Below are 20,062 nucleotides of genomic sequence, written 5' to 3'. Positions count from 1 at the left end.
ATGAGAAGGAACTTTGGTTTGAGCATTCATTAATTTATTCTTTGGATTCTCTTTAACTCTCTTGACTACATGATTCTTAGGATAAAGAGGTAGAATTTGGAGGACCCGCACCTAGAGTTCTAAGCTTAGATGATTACTTCATCACTGAAGTGGAAAAAGAAGAAAAAGACCCAGATTCTGGAAAGAAAGTGAAAAAGAAGGTATGGCATATTCCTCTCGGACTGTGCTCTGATTCATTAATAATATTGAGAGGAAAACGTGTTCAGAGAGTAATTGTGTCTTTTTTGAACACAAACGTTAGTACTTAGGTGTTAAGGAAAGACTACAAAGTTTTCTCTATCCAGAGGCTAACCAGGGAAGAGGTTTAGGATGCTTCTTTGTTTTTGCTAACTCCGTATCTCTTGTGGGATGTCTTATTAGGTCATGGAATATGAATACGAAGCTGAGATGGAGGAAACCTACCGCACCAGCATGTTCAAAACGTTCAAAAAGACTCTGGATGACGGCTTTTTCCCCTTTATCATCCTGGATGCCATCAATGACAGAGTTAGACATTTTGACCAGTTTTGGAGTGCAGCAAAAACCAAGGGTTTTGAGGTAAAACAGCTTTAGAGTACTTTATATTATCATGTAAGTGTTAGGTTTGTTTGCTTAATCACTGTTCATTCTTTCTTAGGTATATTTGGCTGAAATGAGTGCAGATAACCAGACTTGTGGCAAGAGAAATATTCATGGAAGAAAACTTAAAGAAATAAATAAGGTGATTTTTGGAAACAGGAAGTGTTGTATTCTCAGCTTCATTTTGTCTGTATGATCAATGTTGTCTGGAAGTTCTTGTTTATCCTCTTTACTTTCAGAAAATCTTTTCTACCTTCTTTAGCAAATGATTCTTATCCTTTGTATCTAAGTGAAAAAGGTGTGGCGTTCTTCCAGGAACTGGCCTGTTAGACCTCACAGTATTAGTTAAATTTGTCTTAAATGCACAGTTGGTCTTTCTTTGAGTAGTTTCCCGAGATGACTTGACTTCCTGAATCTTTCAATAGATGGCTGACCACTGGGAAACTGCACCTCGTCATATGATGCGTCTGGACATTCGTTCTCTGTTGCAAGATGCTGCTATTGAGGAGGTGAGTGTCCTCTGCCATGAAAGCAGCACAGAAGGGACCTTTTTTGGCAGCTTTTTTATCTGGGAAATCTTTAAACTACAGAAAAGTTGCATGAATCATGTAAGAACACCTATACAGCTTTCACTGAGATTTCTGATAATATTTTGCCACATTTTTCTTTATATAGATATATATGTTCTTTTTTTTTTTTTTCATTTAAATTCAATTAATTAACATATAGTGTATTATTAGTTTCAGAGGTAGAGGTCAGTGATTCATCAGTCTTATATAACACTCAGTGCTCATTCCATCAAGTGCTCTCCCTAATGCCCATCACCCAGGTACCCCACTCCCCTCAGCAACCCTCAGCTTGTTTCCTGTGATTAAGAGTCTCTGATTAATCACAGGGAACTCTGGGCACCTGGGTGGCTCAGTGGGTTGAGCGGCTGCCTTTGGCTCGGGTCGTGATCTCAGGTCCTGGGATCGAGTCCCGCATCGGGCTCTCTGCTCGGCGGAGAGCCTGCTTCCCTCTCTCTCTCTCTGCCTGCCTCTCCATCTACTTGTGATTTCTCTCTGTCAAATAAATAAATAAAATCTTAAAAAAAAAAAAAAATCACAGGGAACTCTGATTAAGACTCTCTAATTTCATCTTGTTTTATTTTTCCCTGCTTCCCCTATGCTTCTCTGTTTTGTTTCTTAAATTCCACATATGAGTCATATGATAATTGTCTTTCTCTGATTGACTTATTTCACTAAGCATAATACCCTCTCACTCCATCCATGTTGTTGCAAATGGCAAGATTTCATTCCTTATGACTGAGTAATGTTCCGTTGTTTATATTATACCACATCTTTATCCATTCATCTGTCAGTGGACATCTGGGCTCTTTCCATAGTTTGGCTCTTTCAGGACATTGCTGCTGTAAATATTGGGGTGCAGGTGCCCCTTTGGATCGATCACTACATTTATGTCTTTGGGGTAAATACCTAATAGGGCAGTGGCTGGATCACAGGGTAATTCTATTTTCAACTTTTTGAGGAATTCCATATTGTTTTCCAGAGTGGCTGCACCAGTTTGGGGAAGTTTGCATTCCCACCAACAGTTTAAGAGGGTTTTCTCCACATCCTTGCCAACATCTGTGTTTCCTGACTTGTTAATTTTTTTAGCCATTCTGACTGGTGTGAGGTCCTATCTCATTGTGGTTTTGATTTGTATTGCCCTGATGCCAAGTGATGTGGAGCATTTTTTCAGGTGTCTGTTGGCCATCTGGATGTCATCTTTGCAGAAATGTCTGTTCATGTCTTCTGCCCATTTCTTGACTGGATTATTTGTTCTTTGGGTGTTGAGTTTGGTAAATTATAGATCTTGGCTACTAGTCCTTTATCTGATAAGACATTTGCAAATATCTTCTCCCATTCTGTTGGTTGTCTTTTGGTTCTGTTGACTGTTTCCTTTTGCTGTGCAAAAGCTTTTTATCTCAATGAAATCCCAATACTTCATTTTTGGCTTTGTTTCTCTTGCCTTTGGAGGCATGTCTAGCAAGAAGTTGCTCTGGCTGAGGTCGGAGAAGTTGCTGCCTGTGTTCTCTAGGATTTTGATGGCTATGACATACATATATATGTCTTCTTATTCCTACTATTGTTATCACTGTGATTGTAGAACTGTTTGAGAGTTAAGTTGTAAACCTCATAACCCTTAGCCCCTCACCCCTAATACAGTGTTTCAGTATGTATCTCCCAAGAACAAGGGCATTCTCCTACAAAACTAGAAGTCCCAATTATCAAATTCAGGAAATTTAACATTGATAAAGTATTATATTAAGTAGTACAAATTTCCTGAATTAAATTTCCTGAATTATCTCATGTAATGTCCATATTTACATTTCATTAAATGTTATAATGTGTTTTATAGCAATTTTTAAAAATCCAGGAGACCATCCTTTAATATTAAAAAAATACTTTCTCAGCCATGTCATTGTCTGGAAAGACAAGGAATTTTTGAAGAGTATAGGCCAGTTGTTTTGTAGACTACCCCTCAATTTGGGTTTGTCTGGTTGTTTTCACATGATCCGTTTTAAGTTAAACATTACCAGGAATGCTATGGTGGAATTTACTTTGGTGGAAGTAAATCTTTATCATGAAAAGGAGAGATTTTTCTCTTAATCAGTTGTGTACTTCTGTTTGGTTTGAGCTCGTGTGAATGAGAGTTTTCTATACTTAATGTTGTCATTGTGTTTTTATGTGTTTTTACCTCCCAGTGCCATTCGTCTACCAATTTCCTCTGGTTTCTGCCCCAGCCATTCCAATACATTCTCAGCAAAGATTTACATGAAAATAGATAATTCTCACTTCTGTTGCCTAATCCTGCAGCCACATATGACTTAGTTGACCATGTCCACCTTCTTGATAACATTTTTCTTTTGGCTCCTGCGAGTCTACTTTCTCCTGGTTTTCCTCATGCGTCTCTGGCCATTCCTTTCAGTCTCCTTTGATGGCTTTTCTTCCTACTCAGTCCTAAATGTTGGAGTTCTTTAGGGCTCTATCTTAGGATCTTATCATTCTGTACATTTGATATAGATAGCTTGGATTGCCACATATGTGCCCTTAATATTAAATTGTGAGGAACCAAATTAATGTTATCAGTATCTTAACACTGGTTATATCTTAGTAGAGGGATTATGGGTGATTTTTATAATTCTACCATTATTTTCCAAATTCCTTACCAAAAACACGTTACTTTAGTACATCTCAAGTTCAGCCTGTCCACTATGTAATTCATCCAAACCTGTTCTTCTAATGGTATTCTCTTTCTTAGTGATTAGACCCACCAATCACTTGGTAGCTGAAACCTTGACTCGACTCTGTTGTCTTTTGCTCTTTATTCTGTGTTATACAAACTTTCAGCCTTATCCCTCCAGCATGTAGTCAGTCTACAAGTTTTGTCAGTTTTACCTTATAAATACTTCTCTAATCCATCTGCTCTCTATTTGCATCACTACCATTCTGGGCCAAGCTACTATCATCTTATTTTTCATGATACCCTTTCTTACATTTTGAAATTTGAATCATACACATGTTTTACTGGATTGGAGAAATACTTGCTAGAGGTTTTGAAGAGAAATCCTGGTAATCACAGGCATTCAAAACAGGTAATCATCAACTTAGCATATATTATTATATTCAACTTAATAGGAAATTATAAAGATGGATATCCTGGTAAAATGAAAGGCAGGACTGTCATTCTCTCTTTTTATAAGTTCTGTTTCAAACTGTAGGTTTTAAAATTAGGATGTAACAGTGATTCTGTGATGCCCTGCTTTGGGCACCTTTGCTGTTTCAGATCTCACTGAGGGACTCAACATTTTCCTAAATGTTAACTCATCTTTTTTTTTTTTTTTTTTTTAATTATTATTGGGGTGGTGTAGGTAGAGATGGAGGATTTTGATGCAAATATCGAAGAACAGAAGGAAGAAAAGAAAGATGCAGAGGAAGAGGAAAGCGAACTGGTAGGAGACAGACCAACCACTTTGAACAAAGTGTCTCTATTAAAATTTTTAAGGGTTTAATCTCAGATCTATGGTCAGATTCCTACTGTTGATTTATACCTTAATGGTAGAAATTTCTATAATCATCTTCAAGGAGACTTCTGGTACTTTTTCTTTTTCCCCTGATCAGAAGAACCCTCTACTGTATTGTTACATGAAAATTTTAAGAATGCTAAGAAACTTACCCTGTACTCACTCATCTACTTGTGGGTGGCTTTAGGGAAGTCTACTTTTTAAAAAAATCAATTACATATGAAAGGGCATTCTTACATTCCAGCAGATATGTGGTACAGCCTATCCAACGTATGCATAATTGTCTCTTCTTTGCTACGAGATTTCAAAATTGAGCTTCTGTCAACTGAGGCAGAAGAACTTCTAGAATGAGAAGGCAGAGGGTTGCCACTGACTGCTGAATTTGTTCTTCTGCATTTTATCCTTTTCAGTGATGGGGAAAATGATTTGAGTGTGTAGGCAATGCATTTTATTGAGGCTTATTAGAGGCTTCCGTAGTGTGAGTTCAAAGTTCCCGTGTACCTACTGTAAATGCTTTTGATCACACCTCTGTAGAGATGTTTGCCTTACCCTGTCATTGAAAAATATGCGACCTGTAGAATTATGTTACTTTTCAGTGTTTGCTAATGAGGCACAGAGATTAGCAATGTCTTGAAACAGTGTTGGCTTTTTAAATTCAAAATATTATTTGGTTTATTTATTACATCAGCCCTTGCTAAAGCTGCTTCTCATACTCTTCTGGAAATGTACAAAGTGAGAACCCTGATTCTTACCCCTAGAGAATATAGACTCTCTAAGGAGTGGTCCCATCAATCCCATGTGTGATACAGAGGACTTTGAAAAGAAACTGTGTGTGCATAGAGATGGTGTCAACCTCTACATTCCTAGATTTCATATGCGGATTAAAAAATAAGCTTTAAAGTTAATTGCATTTGAGTCTCAGTATGTTTTTTCTTTAAACAAAATATTTTTCTTAATTAGGTTGGTTTTTTGACATATATGATCTAAAACTTAGGCAGGAAGTTCATTTATTAAAGGCCCACGCTGTTGTGGAATATGGCTAATGACCTGTGGCTACTTGCAGCGTGTGTCCTAGAAGGTGATCATGTGATAAATCTATAATGCTAGCTTTCTGAAGCTCCGTCTTCCTTTTGTGGAGATTTCAGTTCAGGATATGGTTCGTAACATCTGACTTGTCTAAGTGTAGGTCAAAGCTCAAAACTTTTAATTGAATGTACTATTTATTTTGAAAAGTGAAACACGCTGTAATACTCTATTATTACATCAAAAAACATGGCAAGGAAGTCTTAGAACTCTACCCTGCTGGACTATCTCTTTTATTTCCAAGTGGCCTAACATTTCAACCAGTGAGATGATGATACAATTTTAAGAAAGAACAGGGCGGTTCCAGCAGGAGGAAATTAATATGCTCATTTTGCATATCTTTATATTCTAAAACTTCTCTTAACCCATTCAAAAATGCCAAATCCAGATCTTCTGCTATTGGGTTCTATTCCAAAAGTAAAAGATTCTTGGAGAATTTTAACCAAAGGGTTAAGAGCAAGTCTCATGTCATTTGGACCATTTTAGTGGAATTCTCAATAAACTTTGCATTTTCTGCTTTGTACTAATCACTGCAACTGGGCAAAATCCAACCTTTTCTTGGTTAAGAGAATCCTTTTGGGGGATCACTGGTATGATATTTTTCCTTCTTTAGTACTTCAGTGAACCTAGTAGATATGATTCACAATCTATAAATGTTATTCTAGTGATGCTTAAGGTTTTCAGGTGATTTCTGAGATATGACTTGTACAGATCGCATCAGTACTTTTAGCGCCAATCACATCAGCATAGCTTTGTCTTGATTTGTTCTAGAAATGCATTTGGGGAAGATGGTATGATTTATAATCTGAAGTACTACCTAATAAGTGAAAGTGAATTATTAGTCAGGCTTAAAGACTAGAGAAGTACCACACCTGTAGGTGTCCTGGAAGAACTATAATGCTCCAGTACTCAGACACAGCAGCTGTTGTCATGAAGTGTCAGCATCCTTTCCAGCCTACCTTTGTGTCAGTCTGCTCCATGAACTTGAATATTCCCAAGAGTAGAGATACTAATTCTTAAAAGAAGATGCTGACACCTGTGATGATTCTGTTCTATTTAATAAGCCCTAATACTAAAGTTCTGTATGTTAGGATCTAATAGAGAATAGAGTCCAAGAAAAGGAAAAGAGGAATCACAACCGTACACTTGCTAGGTGAATAAGCAGAAAGGATTACTATATAGTAAATTAGGTATATTGGAAAATTTGAAAATCTTACAGGACATTGTTTGAAATAAACCACCCAGGGTTTTGTTTGTTTGTTTTTTTGTTTTTTTGGGTTTTTTTTTACTAAATAAAATATAAATACCTGTGGGGATTTCTGGTTTTTCGTATATTAGGAAAATGTCATTTTAAAAGACATTGAAAATAATAATCTAGGTTCCAACCATGAAAAAGAAATGCTCTCACGTTGATTCAGTAAAAACCAGCCTTTGTAAAATCTAACCAGTAAATGGGTTGAGTCATTTTTAAATGAAGTTGGAACTTCGTAGTTGTGTTCAGTGATACCATGTTTTCTTCTTTCAAGTACTGAAACTTACACTGTGATATAAAGTAGCTGTCTCGAAGAACACTCTTTGTACCATCACTTGAGAACCACAGTTGTATTTAGAAAATAAGCTAGCTAGTTATTATAAATGCTCTGCTACTCTGAGTGGTATTAATACTAGCGCAGTAACGACCGTACGTTCTCACCATATTTGCTGTCCAGCTGTTGTTCGGACTACAACTGTGTGTCCCGAACTGTAGCTGCCTCAAAGCGCCTTCATGATACTATTTTGAAGTGACTACTCTGAAATCTGGGCAGTGAAGTTGGGTGAATTGAGTAATTCAGTTTCTTCAGAGATAATGAGACTGTGTGTTCCCTAAGGAGATATATATATATATATATATATATATATACATACATATATATATAAAACTAGTGAGTGGAAACTGAATCCGTTCCCAGTTTTAATGCTTTTCCAGTTCAACAGTGATATGCATGTATGTGTCTCTTTCTAACCCTTCGAGCTTCTCTCTGTGTGCGATTTAGGGTTACATTCCGAAAAGCAAATGGGAGATGGACACATCTGAGGCCAAGCTAGGTGGGTATCTCCTTTTTCCTGTTTTTATATGTGATACCTGATGGTAATGGTCATAGATCTTTCTGCTGTAAGAAGAACAAACTTCCCCAAATTTCTGCTTTAAACCAAGATTTTTGGCCTACCTTACATCCTCAATTTTGCTAGCTTTCAGTTTAATTAGTTTCATCTTGTGACAGTGAAAAAAGAAGTGTATTTAGAAGAATCGCCTTCACTGTCACTTCAAGATTTTAGAGTAAGGGGAAGTATGAATTTAGCAATAAAATACTGTCACTTCTAAAATCCGTTCTGTTATATTAATCAGAAATGTTAGCGCTGATGAGATTTCTGCTTTTTTAAAAGAGTATTTAACTGCAGTCCAAAGCTGAACCTGATGATGAATACTTTGGGAAATAATAGTAGTAATAATAATAAATATTGAAGTTTAAACATTCCTTAAAAGGCAGTTATTTTCCTTGTATAATAAATAGAGTTTCTGGGTGGGGGGAGGTAGATATGTGATTCAGGTTTTTGAGGAACCTTCTTTATAAGATTCTTACCTTCAACTTGTTTTTAGTGGCAGATTACAAGGTAAACTGTTAAAATTACTGTCTAAATCAAAAGTTGGAGTTGCTTAATGTGAGGTTGTCTGTCAAATAGAAAATCAAGCATATCCAGTGGATTTTCTTCCAATATTTCATGGTAATAACTGCAAAACATTTTTTCTTTTCTTTTTTTCCCCACTTCACTTAAAGAGAATCATTTATCACGTTGATTAAGATGTATTAATAAATAATCTTAAAAAATGAGATAAGGGCTTTCTGGAAGATTGACCTTTCTAATGTATGAAGTGTAACTGTCAGTCTCTGCGTTTCTCTTCTAGTATCATGGTGTTACTCCAAAACTGAAGTAACCATCTAAATATCTTAAGTTCATAGAACAAATCTGAGTCATTTAGCTGCTTCACTGTTTGGGATACATTGTGTTTCTGATGTAAGAGGAGTGCATTTTACACAAGTTGCATAAGTTTCTGCCTTTTATTTTGCCCAACTGATCATGTTAGCAATTGATGTTCACTAGGTCCTATGTAAAAGGTAGTTCCGTAAACTTTAGTATTACTCCGTTATTGGGATAGGCGCTTTGATATAAAGTCCAGGATTTTTTTTTTTTTTTTAATGTGTGACAGGTGAAAATTATGTGTGCGTACTGACATATTCTTAAACTAGTCTTCCCTCTTTGGGAAATCTTTGTCAGTGATCTCTTCCTCTAAACTTTTAAAGCATTTATAAATATTTAAGTGCAATTAAATATGTAGGAAAATAATAATCACAAACTACTTTCTAAATAATAATGCTTTAGATCTGCTTATTTTGATATTAAATTAAGTCTGTTTGAAGTTCTGTACTGTACTTTGAGAATAACCTATAAGACTGCAAGATCATTTCCTTCTTCTGGTTCTCTAAATAGCAATTACCTTTTGGGGCAAAAAGATCATAAATAAAGAGACAAGAGGATTGTAAAAGTGATCAATATTTTAACTAAGCATATAATATTCAGAGGCATTGTGTAATATATGATCTATGATAATGCTTTTTTAAACTTGAGCCAGTCCATTTTCTATTCTTCTTTCTAATTTCTAAAGAGAAAGGTTATTGGAATTTAGCTGTGATGAATATTCAAGAAAATATGATATTAAACTTGGTATTGATTTTGGAAAAAATCCTGGCCTGTCTACCATTTGCTTCTCAGAAAATACATTTTATACAAATTCAGTTCATCTTAAAGAAAGACTGTTACGCAGTTAATTCCAGAAATGGATTTGTTAAATAGACATTTCAGTTAAAGGCACTGCAGGTCCAATAAGAATTCAGAACATAAATCCACCATGTTTGCTGCTGCTGCTGTTTTAGTAAGAGTGACAGTGATGTTTTATGTAATGACTCACATCTTGTACCACTCTGTTACCTTAAGAGCCAATCTCCCCGTGGAGGAAGGCAGATTGAGTGTGAGCATTCTTGAAAGTGCTGGCTTCTTTGAGATTGGTCCATGTAGCCAAATGAAACAAAGATTCTTCCCTAAAAAATGAGGCTTTTCATCTAGGAATTAACCTATTTATGGTGCCTTCTTTAGCATAACAAACTCAATAGACTGATTACCAGGTCCAATTAATTTTTGTGAGTACTCTACCAACATTCTTGAATTACTTTGGGTAACATGATCATGCGAGATGGAAACATACTAAGCTTCATCGGTGTCACACACTGAGCCAGAAGAGCTGCATCTGTATCGGGGGAGTTTTGATTCACAAATGAGTCTGTCAATGAGAAAGGACTCGTTCACCTTTCGTGCAGCTGGTTCATTCTCATTACGGATTCTTGATCTTTGTTCATTAGGTACAGCATGCAGTTCAGCTGATGTTTAAGTGTTAAATCAGGAGTGGCGTAATTTTAGAAAGATTCAGAACCGGCCTGAAATGCACGGGTGTGGTGGAGTCGTAACGACTGCCTGTGGCCCGCTCCAGTTGCCCCTGACTGGCTCCTTCTCAGCTGGGGCACAGGCACCCTCATACAAGGGTGGGTATTACGTGCCACCTCAGATGCTCGGATTCGGCACTGAAGCTACTTATATTCCGACGATACAGCTTTGGTTTCTCCAACTGTGAGAAACCAAGAGAAGGTCTGAGAGTGTTATCCTATTATAGGTTTCTCCATACCAAGTACTTTTGCTTTCCTCATCTGTCATTTGTCGCTCCTTATCGGTTATTGTGTATTAGCCTTCTACGTGTCAGGCAGATTCATCTGTTCACAGTTGGAATGCACTTATTCATATAGGCACATAACCCTCGTATGTTTACCATGAATGAATTTTCAGAAACACCATTTATATTTAGAAAATGCATAGATGTATTTACAAAAATTTTCTGTCGTGCTATATAATATATACTGTTCTGAAGATGTGGGAAAATTCTGTGACCTGCCAAGTTGGATGTTTAGACCTTCATCTTCATCTTAAAACTTCATCTTTTGAAATTCAGACCTCTGAAAGTCATTAGTATGGGTGTATGGGACACCAGCCGTCTTCTGTAATTAACACCCCAGATTCCTCTTCCCTCACCTTATGCCATACATCTGTGTGTTTGGGTTTCCAGGATGCCATGTGGAAGAGGTATGAACCTTTCTTCATCCCCAAGAAGGAAGCTTTAAACATGCTGTGCACAATGAAATTTCCAATTAAACATTACAAACAAAGGTGTTCAGACTAGAAGTACATGCTCTTCTGATCTTCCATGTTGCAAATATGGGACTCCTGGTCTGTAACTCCTGTCACTTACCCGGTGTCTGAGGAAACGTTCTTGCAGTTTTCACCCTTGCCCTTCTGCATTGCTGCCTTGGCCATGCTCTATTCTTGGAATTCAGATATGAATTTTTTTTTCTTTTAAAGTATGTTAATGTCAAAGTTAATCTTAAGTTTGGAAATCGTCTGAGGTTTATTTATTAAGTGTGTTAGAGCTTCCTACTCTTCTAGTAATACTGTATACTGTTGAACTAGAACAGTTTTATTGTTTGTGGGACTTCATTGGTTTTCTAATACCATAATCTGTGTCCCTGAGCAGTCAAGGGATCACTTTAAGAATTTGTATTCTACGGCCTGTCATACCCGTGAAGATAGAGCCATTTGGTACAGCATGTGATTTACAGAAGAGATCAGGAAACCGTTTCTGTTGAACTCATTCATGTTAAAGTTTTTCCAAAGTGATATGATAAAAAATTTATTGAGTTTTGTAAAGTGTTATAGTTTGCTTGCAGATTTTTCAGAATACTGCTTTTATGGGGGAGGGTTTTAGGAAATAAAAGCTTTGCCAAGTATGCGAAATCTTACTGGTTTTTTAAGCCTGTATGGTGTGGTACAGTTAGTTGTGTGTGAATCTTTTACATTTGAAGCACAAACTCACCCTCTTTTCCTGCCACTGCTTCCATTGTATTTTCCTTTTCATATCAAGTTCTCTCCAACTTGGTGCCTAACAAATTTTTTATCATATATACACTCTGCACCCTTTATGGAGTTTAATGAAGTATGGTTACTGTGTATTTCTGACGTTTTTCGGTTTTCTTTTATTGACTTTCTTAATAATAGTATGTGTATGTAATCACAGATTACTCAAGAGTTTAGTACTTCAATGTAGCTAAAAATATAAATAACTCGTAATACTTCACATAGGGAATTCAAAATCAGTGTTAACAACCAATTAAAAATGACTACACATTTTCATTGCGTGTACTTGAACACACCTAAACTCATGTCTCAGAATTTCTGAATCCTCTATCTCTCTTCTTTTAATTGGTTACAGTTTGGGGCCCTTGGGAAACCTAGCCCCCTCAGATTGAGGATTCAGAAAGAAAATTTAGATCTGGTCACTTTGGCGGACTAACTCTTAGCCTCAGAATGGTCAGTAGCACTTCACAGCATAACCAAAGAATGTGGTGATTCGTACAATCAGCTTACTCAGAAACAATAACTCATGGGGAATCCTTGATCACTGGTCAAAATCCCAAGGAACTATTAATCGAAAACCTTTTTAAACATTAGCTTGGCTCATTAAGTTGTTGGTACTACCTACTTTTCATAAGACACGGTATCACACATGATTACAGATCAAATGGATGGTGTTAATATTGCATTAAAGGAAAAAAAAAAAAGAGTAGAAGAAATAGCTTTTAGAAAAACCCGTCTCTGCATTTTCCTTCAGAACACAAGAGCTGAAGTGTGATTTGGTGGGGTGGGAGGCCAGGAGACAAGTGACTTTTCTTGCCCTGCCCGTGTTTGTTACTTAAACCAACTTTGTAATGTAATGCCTGCCAGTGAGAACACCAGATAAACAATGGAATTTGCCCAGAACTGTTACCTCGGCCAAGAAGATAGTTTGGATCTGCAAGCGATGCTGCTCTCAAAAATGTGGCCCTGCCCTCTGACAGTGTTCCAGACTTCTTTTCCTTTGTTTGTGTGTTGTGTGCAAACTCACACTCCTCCTTAATGCTGCGGCTCTGTGTTTGTCCCTCAGACAAGTTGGATGGCTTGAGAACTGGTACTAAAAGGAAACGTGACTGGGAGGCAATTGCCAGCAGAATGGAGGATTATCTTCAGCTCCCTGATGATTATGACACTCGTGCTTCTGAACCTGGGAAGAAGAGGGTAAGAGACTTTGTCAATAATTGCCTTGAGGTGAAGGGCTCCTTTAGGCAGCTGGTTCTAGAAGGTTATAGGCAGATAAGAATATGAATACTGTTTTTTAGAGTGATTTAATTGATACTATATCATATTACAGATCAAAAGAAGGAGTCAGACCTTACAAATTATCAGGTTAAAATGCACAGGTAACTTTAAAAATGGGTAACAGAATCTCATGGCCAGCACATTGTCAATCTTAACAGAATTTGAAGTGGCCACTTGTGCTGTTTTGTCCTGGGGCACAATAGCCAGGTGCAGGTGTTGAAGAGAATCTGTGGAGTTCTTTTTTTTTTTTTAAGATTTATTTATTTATGTGAGAGAAAGTGAGTACAGGGGAGGGAGGGGCAGAGGGAAGAGAGAGGATCTCAAGAAGACTCCCTGCTGAGCACAGAGGGGCTCCCATGACCACGAGAGGCTTGATCCCACGACCATCAGGTCATAACCTGAGCTGACATCAGGAGTGAGATGCTTAACCATCTGAGCCGCCCAGGCGCCCCAAGAATCTGTAGGATTTCCTAGTGGGTTAGATATAGAGGGTCCAGGAGTGGTTGGAAGCAAAGGTGAATCTTCAGGGTTCTGGCCATAAGCACGCCATGTGTGTGGTGCCATTTACTGAGTCAGAGAAAACCAGGGGAGTCCAGTTTGAGACTAAAAAACGAGGTCAGTGCGGGACCATTTAAGTTAGAAATGATAGTAAGACCCAGGACCTCAAAATTTAGAAATTCACGTGGAGGTGAATGTTTCAAGAAGTAGAGAGTCATTAATTCTTAAATGATACAGAGAAGGCAAGTAAATTGGGAACAGAGAAATGGCGATTAGATTTGGCAACATGGAGATCACTGATTGATCAGTAATCAGTCAAGTTTTCTTAGAGAGTTAAAAGGCACCAAGCCCTTTAGGGCTTTTAACTTTAACTCTCTTCTTTAGCAGACTAAAGAAGTACTAGGATATGAACTGTAGAACAGCAGATAGAGACACCTTTTTGATGAAGTTTGTAATGAAAAGGAGCAGAGAAATGTAACCAAAACATCATACAGACATTAAATTTAGGAAAAGTGACCTTTGTGTATATCTTTTAAAACAAAATTAACAAAGTAAAAAATCATATTATATATGATCTGGATAAGCCTTTTCTAGCTAATATGTCTTGGTCTTCCTATTTTAAGTATATACAGACCTACCATTCTTTTTAAATAGCTTCCTAATGTTTGGTTGTACAGTTATCGGGTCCCTTACTGGTGGATAAGCTGTTTTCACTGTATTGTTAATGTAAATACTATGGGGAAAGTTGTGCTGCATATGTTTTTGCCATCGTTTTGAAAGTATATCCCTAGGGTAGATAGCACTAAAGCTGCAATCTTCTGTCAGTTTGACTAATACTGTGAGCTCTCTTTCCAAAAAGATTACATCTGTTCATACACCCACATGTAAGTAAATGCCTGTTTTTCCACACTTACACTGAAGGTGCTATTATCAGACTTTTAAACTTTTGGCAATTTGATAGGTAAGACAAAAATGGCATCTGCATTTCCTTAATTAAGATGACGTGTGTCATTTCTTTATCTTTACACATCGTTTCTTTTTTATGGATTTCTGCAGTACTTTTAATATTGAAAGAGTATTTATTTTAAGAGAATAAAAATGCCAGTAACACTTCATTATATTGGATAACATTACAAAGAACTCCAGTTTTCCAAGCTCTTTTAAATAGTTCAGATGGCCCCTAGGCCCACCCTTGTCCATGTAACTGGAAAGGAGGGAAAACAGAGATTAGGGGCCTACTGTGTGCCTCACTCCATCCAGGCACTACCTGTGTTGATTCCTCCTATTCCAGTTTTAAAGTTGGAGCAATAGAATTAGAAATAGCTCAGGGCGCCTGGGTGGCTCAGTCCGTTAAGCGTCTGCCTTCGGCTCAGGTCAGGATCCCAGGGTCCTGGGATCAAGTCCTGCATCAGGCTCCTTGCTCAACAGGGAGCTTGCTTCTCTCTCTGTCAGCTTCTATCTCTGCTTGTGTTCTCTCTCTCTCTGACAAATAAATGAATTTAAAAAAATTTAGAAACTCCCTTTGGAGGGAAAAAAAAAAGAATTAGAAATAGCCCCTCCTTGGGAATAATAATTTGGTATAGTTGAGTTAACAATAAATAATCTCAAATGACAAATATTTTCTCTGGTTTATTTTTAGTCAAATAACTATTACTCTATGGAGTATGTGATCCCATGTAATTTACTGTGTAAGCTGGGTGAACAAAGAGAAGTAAGCTGTGCATATCCTAGTTGTTTTTTTTTTTAAGTTTTTATTTTAATTCCAGTTAGTTAACATACCATGTTATACTAGTTTTAGAAGTGTACAATGTAGTAATTCAGTACTTCCATTCAGCAGCTGGTGCTCACCATGACAAGTGCACTCCTTAATCCCCATGGACTATTTCACCCCTTCCCCCCCACCCCCAATCACCTCCCCTCTGGTAATCCTCAGTTTGTCCTTTATACTTGAGAGTCTGTTTCTTTTTTTTAAGATTTTATTTATTTATTTATTTATTTGAGAGAGAGAGAGAAAGAGCATAAGTAGGGTGGGGGCAGAGAAAGAGGGAGAGAATCTCAAGCAGACTCTGCACTGAGCGTAGAGCCCAAAACAGGGCTTGATCTCAGGACCCATTAGATCATGACCCAAACCCAAACCAAGGGTCGGGTACTCAACTGACTGAGCCACCCAGGTGCTCTAAGAGTCTTTTTTTCAACTTTTCTCTCTGTCTTTTTTCCCCTTTGATCATTTGTTTCTTAAATTCCACATATGAGTAAAACCGTATAATATCTGTCTTTCTCTGACTTACTTATTTCACTTAGCATTATTTACATACACACACACACACACCCCATATCTTTATCCACTCCTTAATCAGTGGACACTTAGGCTGCTTGCATAATTTGGTTATTGTAAATAATGCTTTTGTAAACATAGAAGTACATGTTTCCCTTTGAATTAGTGTTTTTATATTCTTTGGATAAATACCCAGTAGTGCAATTGCTAGATTATAGGGTAGTTGTATTTTTAACTTTGGAGGAACCTCCATACTGTTTTTCACAGTGGCTGCGCCAGCTTGCGTTCCCACCAATAGTGTGTAAGTGTTCCTCTTTCTCCACATCCTTGCCAACACCTGCTGTTTCTTGTGCTGTTGATTTTAGCCATTCTGACGGGTTTGAGGTGATATCTCATTATAGTTTTTTTTTAAGATTTTATTTATTTATTTGAGAGAGAGACAGTGAGAGAGAGCATGAGAGTTGAGAAGGTCAGAGGGAGAAGCAGACTCCCCGTGGAGCTGGGAGCCTGATGCGGGACTTGATCCTAGGACTCCAGGACCGTGACCTGAGCCAAAGGCAGTTGCTTAACTAACTGAGCCACCCAGGCGCCCTTACTATAGTTTTGATTTGCATTTCCCTTGATGATAAGTGATGATGAGCATCTTTTCATGTGTCTGTTGGCCATCTTGTGTGTCTTTGGAGAAATGTCTGTTCATATCATCTGCCCATGTTTTAATTGGATTATTTGGTTTTTGGTTCTTGAGTTTTATCAGTTTATCAGTTTTATCAGTATGTGGATACTAACCCATTATTGGATATGTCATTTGCAAATATCTTCTTCCATTCCATAAGTTGTCTTTTAGTTTTGTTGATTGTTTCCTTTGCTGTGCAGAAACTTTTTGTTTTAAAGTAGTCCCAGTAGTTTATTTTTGCTCTTGTTTCCCTTGCCTTAGAAGACCAGGAAGAGGTTACTATAGCCCGTGTCATAGAAGTTACTGTGTGTGTTCTCTTTTAGGATTTTTGTGGTTTCTAGTCTCACATTTAGATCTTTAATTCATTTTGAATTTATTTTTGTGTATGAAACATGGTCCAGTTTCTTTCTTTTACATGGTGCTATCCAGTTTTTCCAACACCATTTGTTGAGGAGACTTTTTCCCATTAGATATTCTTTCCTGCTTTGTTGAAGATTAGTTGACCATATTAATGGCCAACTTATGTTGACCGTTATAAATGGTAGGTAGGTAGGTAGATTCATTTCTGGGTTTTCTATTCTATTCATTGGTCTGTGTGTCTGTTTTTGTGCCAGTACCATACGGTTTCAATTACTGCAGCTTTAATTTAACTTGAAGTCCAGAATTGTGATGCCTCCAGCTTTGCTTTGCTTTTTCAAGATTGCTTTGGCTATTTGGATCTTTTGTGGTTCCATACACATTTTAGAATTGTTGTTCTAGTTCTGAGAAAAATGATGTTGCGATTTTGATAGGGATTGCATTAAATGTGTAGATTGCTTAGGATAGAGTATAGGCATTTTAACAAGATTTGTTCTTTTAATCCATTAGAATGGGATGTCTTCCCATTTCTTTGTGTCATCTTCAGTTTCTTTCATTAGTGTTTTATAGTTTTCAGAGTACGGGTCTTTCACTTCTTTGGCTAGGTTTATTCCTGGGTATCTTTTTGGTGCAGTTGTAAATGGGATTGTTTTCTTAATTTCTTTTGCTGCAGTTTCATTATTGGTTTATAGAAGTGTAGATTTCTGCACATTGATTTTTGTATCCTGTGACTTTGCTAAATTCGTGTAGCAGTTTTTCGGTGGAGTCTTTCAGATTTTCTTTATGTAGTATCATGTCTGCAAATAGGGAAAGTTTTACTGCTTACTTACTGACTTAGATGCCTTTTTTTCCTTTTTGTTGTCTGATTGCTGTGCCTAGGACTTCTAGAACTATGTTGAGTAAAAGTAGTGAGAGTGAATATCCTTGTTTTGTTTCTGTCCTCTCCGTTTTTTCCCATTAAGGATGATACGGGCTGTGGTTTTTTTCATATATGGCCTTTATTATGTTGAGTTGTGTTCCCTCTAAACCTAATTTGTTGAGGGTTTCTATCATAAATGGATGTTGTACTTTGTCAAATGCTTTTTCTCCATCTGTTGAAATGATCATATGGTTCTTTTCCTTTATCTTATTGATGTGACATTGATTGATGTGCAAATGTGAATTACCCTGGAAACCCAGGAATAAATCCCACTTGCTTGTGGTGAATGATTTTTTCTAATGTGTTGCTGGATTCAGTTTGCTAGTATTTTGTTGAGAATTTTACATCTACATTCATCAGGGATATTGGGCTATAGATCTCTTTTTTAGTAGTGTCTTTCTCTGGTTTTGTTAAGAGAATAATGCTGCCTCATAGGATGAATATGGAAGTTTTCCTTTTCTGTTTTTTGGAATAGTTTGAGAAGAATAGCTATTAACTCTTTCTTTAAGTGTTTGGTAGAATTTGCCCGTGAAGCCATCTGGTCCTGGACTTTTGTTTGTTGGCAGTTTTTTTATTCCTGATTCCATTTCTTTGCTGGTTATCAGTCTGTTCAATTTTTCTATTTCTTACTGTTTCAGTTTTGGTAGTTTGTTTGTTTCTAGGAATTTATCTACTTCCTCTAGGTTGTCTGGGTTTGTTGGCATATAGTTTTTCATAATACTCACGTATAATTGTTTGTATTTCTGTTGTGTTGGTTTTTATTTCTCCTCTCTCATTTGTGATTTTGAGTCCTTTCTCTTTTTTACTTGGTAAGGCTGGCTGGAGGTTTATCGATTTAATTGATACTGATTGATATTGAACTAGTTCCTGGTTTCATTGGTCTGTTCTATTGTTTTTTTAGTTTCTGTATCACTTATTTCTGTTCTCATGATTATATTCCTTTCTTCTTCTGGTTTTACGTTTTGTTTGTTCTTTTTTTTCCTAGCTCCTTTAGGTGTCAGATTAAGTTGTTTGAGGTTTTTCTTCTTGAGGTATGCCTATAATATTTTATACTTCTCTCTTAGAACCGCTTCTGCTGCATCCCAGAAGTTTTGGTCTGTTGTATTTTCATTTTCATTAGTTTCCATGTACTTTTTAAATTTCTTCTTTTATTTCCTATTTGACCCATTCATTCACAGTAGCACATTATTTAACCTCCACATATCTGTGCTCTTTCCAGATTTTTTCCTGTGGTTGACTTTTAGTTTCATAGCATTGTGGTCAGAAAAGATGAATGGTATGACTTTCATCTTGAATTTGTTGAGGCTTGTTTTGTGGGCTAAATATGTGGTCTCTTCTGGAGAATGTTCCATATGTACTTGAAAAGAATGTGTTCTGCTGTTCTAGGCTGGAATGTTCTGAATATGTCTGTTAAATCCATCTGTTCCAAAGTGTCATTCAAAGCCACTGTTTCCTTGTTGATTTTCTGTTTAGATGATCTATTGATAAGAGGGGTGTTAAAGTCCCCTACTATTACTGTATTATTGATTAGTTCCTTTAGTGTTATTAACTGTTTTATGTATTTAGGTGTTCCTTTGTTGGGTGTGTAAATATTTACAGTTGTTATATCTTCTTGTTGGATTGTCTCTTTCGTTGTTATTATTAGGTCCTTCTTTATCTCTTGTTTCAGTCATTGGGTTTTTTGGTTTTTGTTTTTAAAGATTTTATTTATTTATTTGACAGAGATCACAAGTAGGCAGAGAGGCAGGCAGAGAAAGAGGAGGAAGCAGGCTCCCTGCTAAGCAGAGAGCCCGATGCGGGACTCGATCCCAGGACCCTGGGATCATGACCTGAGCCGAAGGCAGAGGCTTTAACCCACTGAGCCACCCAGGCGTCCCATATTTGTCAATAATTATACTGAATGTAAATGGACTAAATGCTCCATTCAAAAGACATATGGTGATGGGACAGATTAAAAAAAAAAAATGAGACCCATCTATATGCTGCCTATAAGAGACTCATTTTAGACCTAAAGATACCTGCAGATTGAAAATGAGGGGATAGAGAAATATCTATCCTGCAAATGGATGTCAAAAGAAAGCCAGAGTAGCAATACTTACATTGGACAAAATACTTTAAAACAAAGATTGTAGGGGCACCTCGGTGGCTCAGTGGGTTAAAGACTCTGCCTTCTGCTCAGGTCAAGATCCCAGGGTCCTGGGATCGAGGCCCACATCGGGCTCTCCGCTTAGCAGGGAGCCT

General features: G+C 37.1%; 1 protein-coding gene across 4 annotated transcripts in view; it reads left to right on the top strand.

Annotated features, from left to right (window-relative positions):
• YLPM1 (YLP motif containing 1) overlaps positions 1–20,062 on the top strand; it is a 77,594-nt gene that overhangs the window by 48,167 nt on the left and 9,365 nt on the right. For 2 of the 4 annotated variants that reach the window (XM_004739259.3, XM_004739258.3), the window contains 7 exons: positions 81–200; positions 421–597; positions 677–760; positions 1,044–1,127; positions 4,532–4,612; positions 7,801–7,852; positions 12,888–13,018. In XM_004739259.3, coding sequence (XP_004739316.2) covers positions 81–200; positions 421–597; positions 677–760; positions 1,044–1,127; positions 4,532–4,612; positions 7,801–7,852; positions 12,888–13,018 — 729 coding nt within the window. Of the gene's footprint in view, positions 1–80; positions 201–420; positions 598–676; positions 761–1,043; positions 1,128–4,531; positions 4,613–7,800; positions 7,853–10,976; positions 12,528–12,887; positions 13,019–20,062 lie in introns of those variants that run through there. The other 2 variants (XM_045072297.1, XR_006604395.1) reach the window with 2 other exon arrangements.

The sequence above is a fragment of the Mustela putorius genome, unplaced genomic scaffold (assembly GCF_011764305.1).
Source record: "Mustela putorius furo isolate JIRA1106 unplaced genomic scaffold, ASM1176430v1.1 tig00000129_pilon_pilon_pilon, whole genome shotgun sequence".
Lineage (NCBI taxonomy): Eukaryota > Metazoa > Chordata > Mammalia > Carnivora > Mustelidae > Mustela > Mustela putorius.
Note: the sequence above shows the minus strand (reverse complement) of the source record. Positions and strands in the feature narration are given on the sequence as shown.